This window comes from Coturnix japonica, chromosome 17 (assembly GCF_001577835.2).
Source record: "Coturnix japonica isolate 7356 chromosome 17, Coturnix japonica 2.1, whole genome shotgun sequence".
Classification (NCBI taxonomy): domain Eukaryota; kingdom Metazoa; phylum Chordata; class Aves; order Galliformes; family Phasianidae; genus Coturnix; species Coturnix japonica.
The window spans coordinates 221,960-239,923 of NC_029532.1; the positions used below are offsets into that span (position 1 = coordinate 221,960).

The window sequence follows — 17,964 nt, forward strand, 5'->3', positions numbered from 1 at the left end:
AGGCGCCGCGCTCCGGCCCCGCTCTGTTCCCCCCCCCCGCCCCGCACCTGCCCCGCCCCGGGCTCCTCCCGGCAGCAGACGGTTCCATCCCATCCCGTCCCGTCCCGTCCCGTCCCGTCCGGTCCCGCCGCGCAGTCCCGTTTCTCCAGCCGGGCCGCGCGGTCCGAGCGCCGCGTTCACATGATGTCGTCCAGGAGGTTGGGACTGGCCACCCAGTCCAGCGTGCGGGGCTCGGAGGCGGCCATGATCATGCACATGAACTGCTTGCCCGTCCTTTTGTCGATGGGGTAAATGGTGGTGGGGGTGAAGCGCTTGTTGCTCTCCACGAAGTCGCAGAGCTGCTCGTACACGGCCGGGAACTCGTGCCGCAGGAACACGCCGCGGATGCGCAGCTCCCGCTGGATGTTGATGAAACAAACCTCCCTCGCCTTGCGCCCCTCCTCGCCCTCCTTGTCGATGTCGGCCGTGCCCGGCGGCGGCGTCAGGATCAGCGTCTCCATATCCCGCTCCTTCTTCGGGATCTTCTTCTCGGGGCTGGAGGACGCTAAGGCCACCTTGGCGTATTTCCTGACCGTCGGCACCTGCACCTTTGGAGACGGCCTCTCCGGCACTTTTTGGGCCACGGCCACGGTTACATTCAAGAGGAAACATTCGTCGGGGTCGTACTGGTTGCCGGTCTCCCGCAGCTCCCGGGCGTACTCCCCCAGGTTGTCGGAGTAGCTCTCCAGCTCGCGCAGGGACAGGTACGTGGGGGACATCAAGAGACTCTCCAGCCCGAACTGCAGGAAGTTCTCGGCCGAGCCCGAGTTGGGGAAGCCCAGGAAAAGCACCCCACGGCCGCGGGACAGGTACCCGACCTTGGCGATGCGCGAGAAGGCCTTGTGCACCTCGGCGTTCTCCCGGCAGAACTGCAGCACGTGGCGGCACACGCTGCCCACGCGGCCGTAGACGCAGCTCTCCTTGTGGGTGTCCCAGTCCTCGCGGCGGCAGTGCCGGGAGCAGTAATACGTGTAGCAGCTGTGGCACGACTTGAAGTACAGGCAGGCGTTGAACATGGTCTCCGTGCGCCGGCACTTGGCGTTGGAGCACATCATCATGTCGTCCTCCTCCGCGCTCAGGTCGGGGGAGCAGTTCTCCAGAGGCTTCTCGAAGCTGCCGCCGGCCGGCGGGGATGGATGCGGGCGGGGGGCGCTGCCGAAGGAACTGGGACCCGGCTGCTCCTTCGTGGGCCGGAAACTCTCCGGCACGTTGGGGGGCACCTTCCTTCCCTCCCCCCGCCGGGGCGGTCCGGGAGCGCTGCTGCTCAGGAGCTTCTTGAGCTGCTCAGCCAGGCTGCCCCTGTCCCCTGCACGGTGTCCCGGTGCCGGCTTGTAGTCGATGACGAGGTCGGTGATGAGCTCGTCCAGCTGCTCCAGGCTGCGCTGCCGTGCCGAGCCGCTCTCCTTGGGGACGGGCTGCGGGGCGTAGGGCGCAGCGTATGGGGTCTGTTCCCGGCCTCCGTCCAGCACGTCCCAGCTGGCCGAGCGCCGCTCGCTGCGGCCCATCCCGTTGGCGCGGATGTCGTTGTCGGTGATGGTGATCTCCGGTGTGACGTACCACGAGCGGCCCAGGGCGCCACGGCCGCTGTCGCTGTGCACCCGCTCGAGGATGGAGCTCTCCGACAGGGACAGGGCTGCGTAGCGCTTGGGCGAGCTCGACAGGTTGATGACCACCGGCTGCCGGCGCTCGTCGGGGGATAAGGCACGATGCTGCTCCTGGACCAGCAGGTTCTCGTAGCTGCGCCCGCGCTGCAGGGCGTCCTCCCTGCGAGCCGCAGGTGCCAGGATGTTGTCCCAGGACTTGGAGTAGTGCTGGCTGTCCCGGCCCAGCCGCGGCGGGTTCGTGCTGTAGCTGGCGTGCCAGGAGGACAGCATGGCATCGCGCCCCGACGGCTGCGGGGCGAAGCGCGACACCTGCAGGCTCTGGTAGGGCAGCGTGCTCCGCTCGGGGCAGTACCAGTCACCGAAGTGCAGGGGCTGCGTGCTGCGGGGAGGGGGGCACGTTCGTGAGAGCAGCTCCCGCTCCCGGTACTTGCCGTAGTCCTCGGCGTAGAAGACCCTGGCGGAGGAGCCGAGTGCCGGGTACGTCCGGGCGTCCTCCGCGTACAGCGCCTTGACCGGGGTGCTGCGCGGGGTGTAGAACCGGGGCTCCTCCCGGTAGAACGCGTGGCCGGGCGGGTCCTGCACGGGGAAGCCCCGCGTCTCCTCCACGTACAACGTCCGCGGCGGCACCGTGTGCACGGCTGCCTTGGCCGGGTCCTCCACGTAGAAGCGCTGCGGGCCGTGGCGCACGGGGTACGGGTAACTGGCGTAGCCCACGCTCCGCAGCGGCACGGCGGGGCTGGGGCACCGCACCGGCTCCTCCGCGTAGAAATACTTGGCGGGGGCGCCGGCGGCCGAGAAGGTCATACAGCCCCTGTCGGGGAACTCCCTGAACTCCCTCGAGGCCGGAACCGGCACCGTCTGGTAGGACAGCGCGCGTGGATCCGCCTCGAAGTACTCGCCGGGGTAGGGCAGGAGCGGGGGGTCCCCGCTGTACGAGTCGCTGGGGGTGGGCGTGCGGGACACGGACACCTGCCGGCTGCCCGGTACCGCCAGGCTGCGGCCGGCCCCGGGGGCGCGGGGCCATTGCGGCGGCTCCGGTCGGTTGTGCGCGGCCCGCAGGCTGCGCGCTGCGTGCACCAGCACCGCCTCGTCCGGCTTGATGTCCACGCGGCACTTGACGTGGGGGCTGTTGCCCACCTTGGAGCCCGGCCCCTCCTCGAAGCAGTTGCTGCCCACGCAGAGCGGGGAGATGCGGCTGACGCTGCTGCGCTGCGGCTGCAGTTTGATGGGATGCACCTCGTTGGCCATCGCTCGCAGCGGCACGTGGCTCTCGCGGCGCGGCGACGGCTCGGCACGGAGCGGCCCCCGCTCCACCCGCAGCGCTTCGCGGCCGCGCCGGGCCGGGGGCGGCGACGCCGAGACGGGGATGGGCACCGGCGTGAAGCTGGGCTTCATCCGCGGCGCGCTCTTGGAGCGGGCCCGGCGCTTCGGCTCGTTCCGCGGAGCCTCCCTGGCCGCCGGCGGGGCCCGGCCGACGTACGGGTCCGGTCTGGGGGGCGCGCGCCGGCCCGGCGGCCCCGGGGTGGGCTCGGGGGAACCGGGCCGCGGGCACGGCCGCTCCATGGGCGGGGGAGCGACCGGCGGCTCGTCCAGAGACTCGAGGAAGTCGAAGCTCCGGCAGTGGCGTTTGTTGAAGGGCTGCGGGTCGCGGGGCAGGGAGGAGGACATGGGGGCGTCACATCGCGCCAGGGGCTGGCACACAATGGAATCCCCGGGGGCTGCGGCGGCCACCTTTATGTCTTGGTACACTGTAGACACCAGGATGTCAGGTGGGTCCGTTCGTGTCATCTTAAAAGTGACGCTTCTGTCGCCAGCTTCCTTCAGACGGCATCACGGGAAGGCGGCTGGCCCTGCAAGAGAACAGAAACGTCCCTAAATCCCGGCGAGGAGCTCGGGGTCACGGCGGCGTGGGATCAAACCCCGCACCCGCAGCTCAGGGGATCTTGGCCACCTCTTCAGAGCAGGGAGATCGGGGTGTCCCAGCCCTGATGCTGCTGTTCACACACTGCTCCCACCGGAGGAAAGTTCACCATCCAGAGGGCACATAAATGTCACAGCACCTGCGGGCACAGCTGGGAGCAGGGCAGCACGGCACCAAGGGCAGGAGGACACCAACTGCCGTGCCCAGCTGTGGGGAACAGGGCCAGGGACATGGAGACCATCCTGAAGTATCAGCATCTGAGAACAGGGCACGAGGGACTCAGCAAGGGAGGTTCTGTAGCTGGGGATGTTTCTGGCAGTGCACTGTGACCATCAGAGCAGCTGGATGGGCTCCCAGGACCATGCATGTCATTGTGCCAATGTGTGCACCACTGGGAGCATCACTGGAGGATGGGCACTACGGGCACCCCCCGCAGTGGGCAGGGAAGCTCCCCACACCCACAGCCCATGAGCTCAGTGCAGTGCCAGCAGTCCTGGCTGCTCACAGCCACGGTGCTCCCTGAGCTCATGAAGACTGGCACAGGTGGCAGCAGGGCTGTCATGGGGGGCCGTGGCTGTGCCCCCACCCAGAAGCCAGCAGCAGCTCATCAGGCACTTCCTCACCACCCGTGGCTGGGTGCCCCAGCACCGGAGGGGCTGTGCTTGCTCAGCACCTTCCAGCTTTGTCCTCTCCCACATCCTGTGCTGCCCTGCACCAGCACTGGTCTCCCTGGTGGGGCCACTGGCTGAAGTAGTGGGATGGGGGTCAGCAAGGGGATGGGCACACGGCAGGCACAGAGCTACCACTGCAGGATGACACTCCCAGTGCAGGGAGCAGAGCCCCTGGCTGCAGGTGGGACAGCTGGGTGGCAAGGAGACACTGCTTGCTCCTGGCCAAGGTGAGCGGGAGAGAAGGCAGGGAGGCTCAGCCGGGCACCTGGTGGGTTCTGCAGTCATCTCCAGTGGAAGTACATGGGGGAGCAGCTGCAGGCTGCAGTCAGTGCTGGGCACACACAGCCCGGTCTGTTGGTGGGTGCAGCTGCCCAGCCCTAATGCAATATGTGGACACCTGACTGGGAGCATGGGGCTGCAGGGGGCAAAAAGGTGCAATGCAAAGGGAGTCGGAATGCATTTTGGTTTAAACAGAAGCAGAGGACCACAGAGAATGCGTTTCAGGGAGAAAAGGAACAGACTTTATTTGGCAAGGTGTAGTGTTGACTGTGCAGGTGTGTGGCAGGGGGCCTTGCAGCCCTGAATTGTCCAGAGACTGGGGGTCGGGGTGGACATAAGTGCTGGGGGGGGGGTGAAGGTGGGAGGGCAGTGGGAGGCAACAGGGAGTGTTTGGTGCCTGTCAGGAGGTGCCCACGGGAGCACCTGTGAGCACAGGAGGGCAGCAGCCCTGCACAGCGATGCCAGCAGTGGCACCGGGCAGCCCATCCCCACAGCATCGGGGCTGTTCACAGGCTGGGAACCGTGGCCCGTGAGCCAGGGTCCTACCTGGTCCAGCAGCAGCAGGGATGGGGCAGGTGGGCTGAGCTGTTCGAGGACCCTGTGGCGGCTCCATCCCAGCTCTGCAAAATAAAAGAGGTGTGTGAGGGTCCTGGCTGTGGGAGCAGGTGTCTGCCTGGGCCGCGGGGCACAGCGAGCTCCAGGGCTGCGGGCTCTGCATCGCACAGACACCCCCAGTGCCTGATGAGCTGCGCGAGGTCGCAGTGCCGGGGGAACCCGGGGACAGCGTGTGCATCCCCGTGTTGCCATGGTTTCCCCAAATTATTCCTCCTCTGCAAGGATGGCGTGGGTGCGTGGGGAGGCTGCGCGGCAGGGGGCTGGGGGGGCTCTGCAGCAGCACAGGGAGCACCCACATGGGCACAGCAGGGACGGTCCCGCCGTGTTCATGGTAGGACAGACACCGTGTGACACAGCAGCCCCGTCTGGGCGCTCAGGCAGAACTCAGCAGGGCCCCAGGAGGAGGCTGAGTCCTGAGGGCTGCGAGGTGTGTGTGGGGGCTGTGTCTGTGCCTCAGGGTGCACTGTCACACTGTCACATGCCCCAGCACCACGTCCCCTCTGCAGGGAGAGGATTTTGCCCCCACCCACTCTCCTGCCTCCTGCCGGTAGGTGCCAGCAGCCCCGTTCTGTCCCCAGCCCTGCTGCATCCCCCAAGGATGCCACCATTAGCTGGCAGCATTTTGGAGCTGCAGATACTCTCTGCGTGGGGCCTGTATGAGGCCCACGGCACCCTCTGGGGGCACAGCAAACCTGCCACCTGCATCCCACTGCATCCTCTCCAAGGGAGGGCCCTGGTGGTTTGTCACAGACCCCAATATCGCTGCTGCTGGGAGGCAGCTCTGCCCTGTGTGTGCCACCAGCACTGTGCCCACAGCTGTGGCCCCACACGGCACCAAGGGGCCCAGCAGTGCCTTCCCAGCAGTGTGCAGGGAGCAGCACGAGGGCGTTTGGGGCCAGCTGAGACCCCGGGCTGCAGGAGGGGCCCTGGGGAGGCTCCAGAAATTGGGTCACTCCTTGCACGTGGCACGGGCTGTTGGTTCAAGGGCTGCATGGTGCCACTGCCCCCAACCTGCTCTGCCCCCAGCCTGTCCTGTGCCCACGCTGGGCTCGGCACTGAGCGCTGCCCTTCAGCCCACCCAGCTCAGCTGCGCGCTGCCCCCAGCACGTTGCCAGCCCATGGGCATTGCTGCACCCCGCGTCCATCACACCACGGGCGGCCCAGGCGTTCTGCCTGTAGTGCGCTGCCAGCACAGCCCCCGCCTGAGCCGCCCGCACGCTGCCTACATGCACCGCACCGAGCACGCTGCTGCTGCAGCACTGCACTCACAGCACAGTCACGCTGCCGCTGCATCCTGCACTGCACTGAGCCGGCTGCCACTGCACTGCCCTGCGGCCTTGGGCACGCTGCATGTGTGTGTGCCCTCTGCACTGCAAGCACCGTGCTTGTGCAAGGCGTGCTGCATGCTGCACTTGCAGCACAGGCCTGGGTGCTCTGTGCAGGGACCTGCCGGGTCATGATGGTGTCCCCTCCCCGTGTGCCCCGGCCCGTTCTCCCCTTTAAGGCCGGTGCTCGGGGCTCCCCGCCCCGAGGGGCACCTGCAGATGGATACAGACGGGCAGCCCGGTGCGGCAGGGCACCGTGCCGGGTGGCATCGCCAGGACTGCTGTCAGACCCCGTTACCTGCCCGGAATGCAGCGGGGCGAGGGGACACGGCCGGGAAAGCAGAGCTGCCGGTCCCGGGGCGGTGGCCCAGCGCTGCGCACCGGCACCGGGTGACACTGGGCCCGCTGGGCCGCGCCGGGTGCTGAGCCGGGCCCGGGGATAGATGGCACTGAGGAGCGGTGATGGAGGCACGGGAGTGGGATGGGATGGGGATGAGGATGAGATGAGGATGCGAATAGGGATAGGATGGGGATGGGATGGGGATGGGATGGGGATGGGATGGGGTTGGGGATGGCCTGAGAGGGCGCCGGAGATACGATGGGATGAGGAGGGCAGGGCGCTGGGCTGGGGGGGGAAGGGATGGAGATGTGCGGTATGGAGGAAGCGTAGAGAGGATGCGATGGGAAGAGATGCGATGGGATCGGAAGGAATGGCCCGGCGCAGCTGGGGGGGATGCAGGGGGATGCCCTGCCGGGGTCCCGGGGGTGCAGAAGGCCCCGACCACCCGCCCCGTTCCCCCCTTACCTGCTCCGCGCTCGCCGCCCAGGCGGCCCCCCCGCTGCATCCCCGCCGCTGCCGTTCTAGGCTCGGCCCGATGCCGCCCCGGTGCCCATGGCCCGGCCCGGCTCCGCCCGATACGGTGCGGCACGGCACGGCACGGCACGGCACGGCACGGCACAGCACGGCACGGCACGGCACGGCACGGCACGGCACGGCACGGCACGGCACGACGCTCCACCGCGGCCACCCGGCTCTGCCGCCGCTTGTTTTCTCATAAATACGGCAGGCGGAGTTACCAGCCGGGGCCGGGCCGGGCTGGACCGGGCCACCACCCCCGGCACCGCCTCCCGCTCCCCGCCCGGCCCCGGTTCGGCTCCGTTCGCCCCAGCCCGGCCCCCGCCGCTTCTCCCCCGCTCCCCCCCGGGACGCGCCGTGACGACGCGCGGACGCAGCGTCTCCGTGTCTCCGTGTCTCCGCGCACAGGGACGCGCTGGCGCTGAGCCCCGGAGCGCGGTGCGGGCGGGGACCGTCCGGCCCCATCTCGGGCAGCCCCCGGGGTGTCGGTGCTCGGCTCCAACCCCGGCGCTTCCATGTTCCTCCCTGCGGGACGCCGCGCTCATTCCGGCAGCCCCCGACCCCGCCGCGCTGCTCCATCTGCTCCCCGTCTGCTGCCGGCCCCGCGCCAGCACCGAGCCCCGACGCGGCTCATCGCACCGTGTCGATGGTGGCCGCGCTCCGGGCAGCGCTGGTCGCTCTGGGGTCAGAGCCCCGGGCAGAGCGGCCGGAGCCGGGCACGAAGCGAAGCGGCCCAAACGATGCGGGATCCGCCCCGGCTCCGGGACGCGGCCAAACGGGGGGACGAGACCCGGAACGTGTCACGGGGCTCAGCCGCCCCCAGGAGCTGCCCCGCGGCCCCGGGACGAGGCGGAGGGAACCGACCCGCGGGATCGGGACCGGCCGTGGCAGCGAAACAGCTGCCGGGTGGGACCAAGGAGACAAACATCGGCCCGGGGCTGCGCTCTGCTCCTGCCCCGCTGCACGTTTCGGGTCCGTGTTTCTCCGAGCCGCCCGCTCCGCCCCGGGCACCAGCACATCTACAGCCCGCGGTGCGGGAGGAGGCAGAACCGCGAGTTAAACGGGCTCGTCCACGTGTCCCGGTGTCTTTAAGCAGCGGATGGAGCCGGCTCTGGGTGAATGACATGACACCGGATGGCGGCTGTCGCTGGGTTACAGCCCGTCCTACCGCGGCATCTCCCCAAAGGGGCGGTTGAAGGCTGGGTGAGCAGCGGGGCACAGAGCAACCCCACAGGAAGAACCTGTTCCAACAACCATTTCACACTCAGTGCCGAGGGAAGGAAGCAAATCCCCACCCCGGGCCTCGACGAGCCAAGGGAAAGTCTGACATCCTCAGAGGAACAAGAGAAACAGGGGGCAGCTGAGCGCCCCGAAGTGCAGCATCACCAGCCCGTGCACTTGGAGCTCTTCATAACTCCGGGGAATGACCGAGAGCCGCCTGCAGCAACACACGGTAACACACGGCTGTGAGCAAGGCCAGCGACAGCCCGGGATGTGCAGGAGGTGCGTCACATGGGCAGCGTTAAACCAGCCCTGGCACCACCTCAAAAAGATGAACTCAAAGGGGAAGCGATGCCAAGGCCGCACAGCAAGGACAGCTCACACAGTGCTGCACACAGGGCTGGGGCAGCAGCGCTGGCAAAGGAACGAGTGAGCATGAGCTGGCAAGAATAAGAGTGAGCAGCAATGATCAGACAGCTCCGCAGCCTGGAGGCTGTACAGTATCCTGCAATGATGCCATAGCAGAGCTGGTCTGCAGGGACGGCAATGCCAGGAGCAGCCTGTCTGTCCTCGTGCTATTTTCCTACCTGGTGTTTTGGCAGTGAGGTGGAGGCACAGGTCAGGTACTGAGAGCCAGTCCGTCTGCTCAGCAGCACGGCTAAGCAGCCTGGTTCTCTTGTAGGGGTGAGTTCTGTGACAGCCACCAACAGATTAACAGCAGCGAGAGCTTTAGCAGCAGGGCCGGCCACCTGTGCTGAGCCTCAGGCCATCAGGACAATGCGGGCGTGCTGCCTTGGCCCAGGACTCTGCAGGGTTCAGTGCACGCACAGGGAGCAGTCACAGCCGGGGCCACAGGGCTGCAGGTGAGCTGTGCAGGTGAGCTGTGCAGGTGAGCTGTGCAGGTGAGCTGTGCAGGTGAGCTGTGCAGGTGAGCTGTGAGCTGTGGGCTGCACACAGGGCAGGCTGTGAAGCCCACAGACACACACCCTTCAGATCAGCAGCTGTACCAGCTGCCCTTGGGAAGCCGGCCCGCAGCAGCAGCAGATGCAGCGCTGGATTTGCACTTCTCCCTCCTCTCAGCACCAAGACATTGTACGACATGCAGCTCCCAGCAGCATCAAGCTGCAAGTGCAGCTCTACAGCCTCAAGGTCTCATTTTGTTGCTTTTTTTTTTAATAAACCCCAAAGCGAATGCACTGCTACCTCCAGAGATGCTCAGAGGAACTATATTTATCAGTGTGATCCTGCAGAAGCTTCCCCGCAGTGACAGGCACGTACATACACTTCTTATATTTAGCTTATTCCAAAGGCAGGGGATGGGTGAGACCAACTCAGACAAGGTCTGTTTCTTTCTCCCTTCACTCCCTGGATCTCTCTGCTGTAACACAACCAGTTCAGCACTTCCTAAAATGGGGGAAGCACGAGTCTGCAAAGTTCCTTTTTGCTCCTGTTCCCTTCCACTCCCACTTCACCCACTCCTGGGGCAGGGATGGCTCTGGCCTTGCTCCCACAGCCAAGGCTGCCACGTCCCCTCCCCGGGCTCTGCTGTAAGTAAAGAGAGCTCCTGCCTCTGCTTCTCTTTTAGAAGAGGGATTTAGAACACAGAGTGACTCATCTCTGCTTGGTGTTGTCTCAGCTCCTTGTGCTGACAATGAGCCCGAGCTGCAGGGAGCAGAGGCTCCTGCTGGCCAGCAAATCTGGCCCAGGTGAGACAGAAACCCGTGCCAAGAGGAACACGGTGCCTGCACTGCTGCTGCTGAGCCCTGAGCTTCCCTCGCAGGAGCTGGAGCTGAGCAGCACCACCTTCCCCATAACACAGTGTGCAACAACAGCTCCCCCAGGACAGCCCTCCATTTTGGGGAAAACCTCGTGGTTTTTCAGTTCAACTTTTTCTCAATGATTTTTAATTCGGCACCGATTTCACCCACGTGTGAGACTGAAACAGAACCGTCCTGTGAAACAGACCCAGAGGACACACAGCTCACGAGCCCAGGCAGACACACGTGCAGTGGAGATGATGCACAGAGGCAGTTGTACAACAGAGCTTTATAGTCAGAATGGATTGTACCAGATTCTTCGATGCAGAATGGAACATGACCCGAAATCTTTACAGAACAGAAGCGCTTTCAGGATTGCAGGCAGCTGAAGCTCCGGCGCCCGCCTGCCATATCCCAGGTGAGGCCACAGAACGGTTCCATCCCCGCCAACATTCCTCCCCACGTGCCAAAGGTTGAACTGTCCCATGTCACAAGAAATGCAGTGATGCTCAGAGAATCAGCAAGTGCTAACGGGAAACCAACCTGAACAACAGAATGCCCGTGCAGAAAAGCCCAGTGATTTGTGTAAGGAAATAGTTACAAGTGCAGTTTGGGGGGTGGGGAAAAAAACAGAGCCACAAATTGCCTGCTACTCTGAACAGCTCTGAAGAGGACAAGGAATCAGAAGAACACCTTGCCTTATGGGATGCAGCAGGAAATCCCCACTTGGATACCATGGTTGACAGTTTACAACAGAAACGGGAGAGGGAGAACAAAACCAAACCTCAAATCAACCCGGGTGCAACAAGGTGATGTAACACACAGCACGTGCAGGGAGCTGCAGAAAGGAGAGCAGAACCAAAAGAGAAGGGGATGTGGAGAACCGACAAGCTCCATCACACACAGTGGCAGCTTGTTGAGATGCAGAAGCACAAAGGGCTGCTCTGCAGCGTCCACCCAGCTGCAACTGATGTTACTGAGGAGGCACTAATCCATGGGTCTATGTTCAAAGCAAAAAATCAAATGGCTTCCCCAACTCATGGGGTAGGAGGAGGCTCTGCCTGGGGCAGGGAAGGGCAGCACACTGGGGGCTCTGCAGTACCGACTGGCTGGGCTGGGAAAGGCTGTCAGAGCTACAGCTGCTGTCCCTCTCAGTGCAGAGAGGCAGCCGGTGCTTTAAAGAGTGACTGTAAAATGCCTGAGAAGCAAATGCCTTGCCATGCTAACGCTGGTCTGAAGACAGTCCTGAAGCTCTGGGTATCTTCATTTCCATGAGAGTCATGTCCCTGAGAGGTACTGAAAGGAGGGGATTCTACTGTATGCAAATTCAAGGGTGGGAAATGCAGAAAAGCACTGATTTTTTCCTCTCTCTTTTTCAGGTTTGCTTTGCGCTTTGCATTGTTTTCCCAAACTGCATAGCAGCTTACATGTAGTGTCTGAGACACTGGGGCCACGGAAATCAATGGGGTTTCATGAATTCCACCAGCAGCACCAGTGAGTGCTAATTAAGCTGCTGTGCAGAAAGGTCCCTTTCGAAGGACTCCAAAATCACACGCACTCTCTTTCACTCTGGTCCTGCAGCTTCTGTACCATAACATGATCTGCTCGATTTAAAGCATCAACTGCTGACTGGAGCAATGGCCAATACCACCTTTCTCATTAAAAAATAGGAAGGATAAAAAGTTAAAGACTTGAGACAGGCGAGCACGATGCATTCATGCAGCACGGTTTGTTGTACTCCTCTTACTAAGACAGGAGCTTCAGGTGTGCAGGAGTGGCATACAGCAGGGGTGGAACTGGAAGAGGCCCCCTTCACCTCTGACACCCTGCCAGCAACCCGAAGGGGCATCTCTGGAAGGAGAAATCACAGCCTGGAAGTGGGCCTGAGAACCACGCTCTGAACCTTCCCCTTACTCACACACATCTCAGCTGGATTTTCTCTGTGTAACGAACCCACCAGCACAGCAATGCAGATGTAAAGCTTTTGTTCTGCCAGCTTTGTTTTGAGTGAATATACGGCAAAAAGCTTTACACATCTGCACCCATCCTGGTGTGACTCGTACAAGAAGATGAAGACAGCCACGATAGAAGAGTCCGCTGCGTGTAAATGTGGGCAGCCTACAGCTCCTCATAGTCCCCACCTCCTCGTGGCTTGCTCACACTGGCTCCTCCTCCTCCAAGGAAAGCCTCCAGTTCATCTATCTCACTGTTCTTCTCCTTGCTCCTCTTCTTCTTTTTCTTTTTGTCTTTCTCCTCTTTGCTCTCCTCTTTCTCTTTGACCTTCTTGTGTTTGCTCTTCTTTTTCACAGACTTCTCCTCTTCCTGCAGAACGACAAAATGTTCATTAAGAAATGCTCTGAGCTTGCCAGTAACCCAGCACAGATCGCCCCGAAACCTGGCTCTGACAGGGACCTTACAGAGGGAGAAGCGTGCACCACTGAGGCTGGCTGGGCACCAATTCCAGAAGACCCCCCTGCGAGTTTGGACAGAAGAGAGGAAAGACCATCTGGTTTCCACATAGCAATGGTCTGTCAGGCAGTTTGTGCCCAACAATACCACTGCACCGGACAAGAAGAAATGTCAAAGATGATGCCTCCTACAGACTTCCTTGCTGTCTCTGAGATTAGCTCCGTCTGGGACCTCCCTCTGCCTGGAAAAAGCCACGCTGCTATCATCAGATTCCACTCAGAAGACATGCACAGTTCTGTTTAATCCCACACTTCACAAACTCAGACATTCTTGAAACTCAGTTGTTCTGAAAGTTTACTTTTAGGCTGAAAAAGTGGTTAACAGTCCACAGACCCGGCGAAGCACAGCTCTGGCTGTAGGAAGCCAGAATGGAAGGCAGTGCACCAGGAGCACAGAACACTGTGGGCAGCCACCCCGCTCCCTGTCTGCCAGACAATACAGCACATCAGCTCCGATTAATTATATAGTACCTCTTTGCTTTTCTTCTTTTTCTTCTTTTTCTCCTTAGAAGCATGTTTATCTGTTCAAACAAACAGAAAAAAATGCCATTTAAAACAGCAAGCCAAGCAATTCTGCCCTGCCTCTATTCCTCAGAACAAAATGCTGTCTGGGATGACTGGGTTGAAGGGCCCTCGCAGCCCCCAGTCCCATCCCTGCCCTAGGCAGGCTGCCCCCATCTCAGGCTGCCCAGGGCCCATCTATGGCCTGGGGCTCCCACAGCTCTGGGCGGCAGCGCTGGGGCCTCACCGCCCTCTGAGCCACAGGCTCATTTAACTATATAGATCCAGTTTAATTTTAACTATTATGCTGTCTGACATATTTGCAGGGGTGACTTTTACCTTCTTCGCTGCTCTCCTTGGGACCGGCTTCTTCCAAACCCAAACCAAAGAGGTCCGAGTCATTTTTCAGTTTAAAGGAGTGGACTGTGGATTTCACAGGCTGTGGTGGCTTTGCCAATGAGGTATCATCATCAGATATTTCAGAGAGATCTTCCCGGACAGGGAATTCATCCTAGAGATGAGAAAGGCAAAGTGTTCAGCCAAAATCTATAAACAACCACTGTATGGAGATATTAACTGGCAGCAGGTAAGGAAGGAGGAAGGAAATGGCAGCTGAACTGAGATGCTGTTAGCTGGAAATCAGTGACCACGATACTATAAGCGCTCTGTATTTTTCACTATGGAAAAAAAACAGCTAAGCAGCATTGGTCCTGGAAATCACACTTGGATGACTCAACATCCATGGTACCAAAATCAAATTCCTGATGTAAAGCAATTAAATGAGACCTTCAACTGTTTTAGCTCAACAGCAACAGGCTTTAATTGCCCTGGAGAGGCACCTCTTTTCTGGGGAAAATCAAATCTAACAAGCTGAAAATGCTTCCAGATCTGACAGACAAAACCTCTCCTGCACAGCTCTGTAGGTCCAGCACAGTGGAGGCAACATGCAGCAGGGCCAAGAAAGCAGCCTGCGTTTGCAGAATAAATCCCTTCATCAACTCAAAAGGGAATGTGCTCCCAGTGCAAATTTTCCCCTTTAATGTGGGCTAAAAACAGGATGCTGCAGAGACTGGCTATCCCCCAAAAATCCCCTGTCTCTCTGCACAATGGGAATGGAAATGAAGTTTAATAATCTTCTCTATGTGCCAACTGATCCTCTTCAGAATTTGTTAACCTCTTTTTCTTTATACCCTCCATTCTGACCATGCAGATCTCACTCTGCTGCTGATTTAGGCAATATCCCTCTCCTCCTTCCAAACGATGGTGTTCTACTGCTTAACCTGACCAGTAAACCTCACTGGCTTGAAAAGCACTCATAAGTGATGGGGCATTTCCCTGACATTGCTGCATCAGCTGGTTCCCTCACAAACCTCATTTCTCATCATCATTTACCATCACAGTTACAAAAAGTAAAGTCTCTCCAAATACCACTGCTTTTATATTCAGGTGCCAGGAAAAGCAGGTACTGAAACGCTAAATGAATGGAAAACTACTTAATAAACAACAGCACGACACACAGCCAAGGTCAGAAAAACTGGGACAACCATCCTCCTGCAGGTTTCTGGAATGGGGCAAACATATAAAACACTCTTGAACAATAGCTGACCTAGACACTGGGAGTACATCTGAACAGCAACTGCTCATCACAAATAATGATCTGCAGTTTCTACATAGATTATTCTGCTGGTTACGAGTGTGGATCACTGAAATCAGGGTTACCTAGATGCACAGCAGCAAGTTCCTACGAATGAACACTCTGAGTTCACTAAGAACAAACAGCACGTTAAAGTCTGCAAGCACAAACCTTGCTGCCACACGGCTTCAGCAATCACAGCATTAGTGGGCTTGTGCTTAAATCAGCCTCTTCAGGTTGCTTAGCACCTGACTTGCTGTGACTGCTGCTGAGATACCAGAAGAGCAGATGAAAGCCCTGCTCACTGAGATGCCTCAACACTTCAAGCTCTGCTCTGCAGCAGTGCACAGCGATTCACTCATGCAATTTACCATTTTCTTCCTCTGGCTGTCAGATTCCTCACTTTCAAAGTCTGGGTCATCCATAACAAATGAGAGCATTTGAGTAGCTATTGGTCCCTCTTGATCACTGTCAGACTCCTCAGGCCTTTCCTCTTTGACCACTTTCTGTTTATGAGCATGTCCTTTGCTTTGGGAAGTGGTCTTTGGGGCCTGGACTGCCGCCGTGGCAGCAGCACCTGACAGACTAGCACCGAGCTTGCTGCTGCTGTTCCTTTCAGACCCAGAATGTGGAGGTAAACTGTCATGAGGCTTCAGGTCGGTTGTTTTGGTCAGAACTGCTTCACTTTGTGGTTTCACAGAATTTCTGGAAGACCTGGAGAGGAAAAAAAAACAAAAGTGTCAGAGCCTGCGCACATCCACACTCTGCAATTGTGTGAAACAGAGCACAGTGACCAATTAACAGCTGAACTTGCCTCAAGGGCTTCAATGTGCATCTCAGCAGGAGATGTAAGAGACACAGCTCATCCCGGGGAAGTGTGTGTGTGTTCAAATGGAAACCACTCGGTATTTCTAGCAGTAAGTCAAAGGCTGAAAGTTTTTGCATTCCTGAGGATGCTGGTGCACAGGTGCCCACATCAGTTGGCCAAACCCAACCACATTACCCACAGGATACGGGATGTAGAGAACATGATTCCATTCACTGTTCTCCAGCACAGGGTGTGAAGAATGACTCCCACTGCAAGATCTGACTCCTCTGTCCTCACACTGCTATGAACAGACCTTCAGCAGCTTTTAGGCTGTGCCTCATACCTTTTTTTTTCACGTTCTGTGTCAATGCTTTCATCGGGTATGAGTGTGACTCTAGAGTCCTTAGCCTCTTCCTCCTCTTCCTCCTCACTGGACAGGGTAATGTTTTTGCTGGGCACTCGCTCTGTTGCCAGCACAGATCTGCTGGGGATTTTGTCATCCAGATCAAGGTCATCTTGGAAACCCGCCACCATGGGGTTCCCCCCAGGTGTCTCTCCATCACTGCAAAGTAGACAATGATTAGACAACACCCTCAGACACACTAGGACAGACATGCCTCCCCTTGAAAGCAGAGTCCCGCTCACCAGGCATTTAGGGCCAACTTCAGGCTCACCTTCCCACCACATAGGGCAGCCACACCACTGGTCTCCCTGCTGCAGAGCAGCCTGTGTTTTCAGCAGGGCCTCTACCACAACATCTCTGGTCCAACATGAAAGGATGAGACAATTAAAGAGTGGGAACTGTCTGCCTTGATCTCCTCATCCTGTAATTAAGCTTGATCATACACTGCCACTTCTGTGGGGATTCATTTGCAGCCATTAGTATCTTAGAATTATTTTTGTTTCTCCAGTGCTCCCTGCAGCAGGAAGCTACTCAGGCACCATAACTATGCTTTAACATTCCCCAAATTGAATTAACCTAAGGACACACTTTTCGAGCTTAAGAGTCTGCCAGGCTCCCTATATGTAATACAGTTGTGCCTTCAGAGTGATCTTTAGATAGAGAGCTTCACGGCTGAAATTACCAGCTGAAGGATCCTTGTCTGCATTTCTGCAGGACTCAACAACCTTAATGCTTTCTGATGGATTTGCTCATGTCAGGGATACACATTTTTCATGGCCTCATGAACCTTTGAGTTACTTTCCCCAGTTCTATTTCCTTTCTCTGCAACAGACACTGGGCTGTTTCCTGGTAACCTGTCATGTATCATCCCCACAGTCCTTTAACGACTCAATGCAGACATTGCAGACTGCACAAACACAGCACTCGTTCTTAGGCAGAGACAAAAAAAATAAGACTATAGCTTGGGACAGATTAGGTCTGAGAGGCACAAAAGGAACCACCAAAATCTGCAATCCTTAACCTGGAAGGAAGCAGTGCTCCTAGCAGGCAGCGTGGTGCAGCTGACTGCACAACTCACTGTGGCTCGTCTTATGGCTAGTTGCTGCTTTACAAGTCAAGGAATTAATACATTTGCCAACAGACAGTGGAGCATTTGTGTTGTAAGGGAGACTACACTTATTAGGATTGGCATAGTACATTAAGAGCCACTACAATTAATACTTGTCTGGGTTATAGCAGGAGTAACATCTATTCCCTGCTGCCTTCCATGTGGAATCCTGAAAGACTCCTCTGCTCTCAGGACTCAGAGCTCAGCTTCCAGCTTGGCAGGCGCAGGCTGCTCAAGAGCCCCTTCATAATGAACACTGCTGCTCTCATACCGAGCCAAAGTGCCTGACCCACACAAAGGAGAGGAAAACTGTGGCCCCAAGCAGCCTCCAAGTGCCGCACTGGCTGGAGGAATTAAAAGTGAGGGATTTCTGAGCGATGTGAAGTGTTTCCTCTTGAATTGTGCTGAAAGGAAAATGGAGTTGCATCCTAGAAAAAAATGGCAGCATATCATCCTGACACTGCATTTCTTCACCATCTTACTGCTCTGCTAAGCACGGGAACTCTTCAGAGTGCTGCTACTGCCACTGTCCTGCCACCACACACCACATTAGATTTAGAGCCTCTAAGGCATTCCCAGCTTAAAGAGAACATCCACGTGTGTAACACAGACACACACACACAAAGTGGGTCAGCTCTCTTTGCAGTGAATGCACCACTTCCCTCTCTAACTGCCTCTCAGATCGCTGAATGACAGTTTAAAAGCAAAGCGAAGAAGTCAATATACATCAGGAAAAATCACTGCTGCAGTATAAA

At 58.6% G+C, this 17,964-nt stretch overlaps 2 protein-coding genes across 3 annotated transcripts in view; both read right to left on the reverse strand.

Moving 5' to 3' along the window:
- Positions 1-64: 64 nt before the first annotated feature.
- AJM1 (apical junction component 1 homolog) lies at positions 65-7,392 on the reverse strand. 2 transcript variants are annotated; one of them, XM_015878695.2, is made up of 3 exons: positions 7,260-7,391; positions 5,061-5,134; positions 65-3,493 (listed from the first exon to the last, which is right to left on the reverse strand). In XM_015878695.2, exon 3 carries the CDS (start codon positions 3,429-3,431, stop codon positions 177-179), a length of 3,255 nt encoding a protein of 1,084 aa, XP_015734181.1. In that variant the 5' UTR covers positions 3,432-3,493; positions 5,061-5,134; positions 7,260-7,391; the 3' UTR covers positions 65-176. The 2 variants fall into 2 exon arrangements, with proteins under 2 accessions (XP_015734181.1, XP_032304052.1); XM_032448161.1 differs by lacking the exon at positions 5,061-5,134 and having other exon boundaries at positions 7,260-7,392.
- Positions 7,393-10,560: 3,168 nt separating this feature from the next.
- Positions 10,561-17,964, reverse strand: part of RABL6 (RAB, member RAS oncogene family like 6) — a 31,599-nt gene continuing 24,195 nt past the window's right edge. Inside the window, exons 11-15 of the mRNA XM_015878700.2 lie at positions 16,042-16,260; positions 15,262-15,604; positions 13,597-13,768; positions 13,228-13,277; positions 10,561-12,610 (exon numbers count right to left, since the gene is read on the reverse strand). Coding sequence (XP_015734186.2) covers positions 12,407-12,610; positions 13,228-13,277; positions 13,597-13,768; positions 15,262-15,604; positions 16,042-16,260 — 988 coding nt within the window. The 3' untranslated portion in view covers positions 10,561-12,406. The remainder of the gene's footprint in view (positions 12,611-13,227; positions 13,278-13,596; positions 13,769-15,261; positions 15,605-16,041; positions 16,261-17,964) is intronic.

Coding starts and splice junctions, on each gene's coding strand:
- AJM1 (XM_032448161.1), bottom strand. CDS start 3,431: ATGACACGAACGGACCCACCTGACATCCTGGTGTCTACAGTGTACCAA.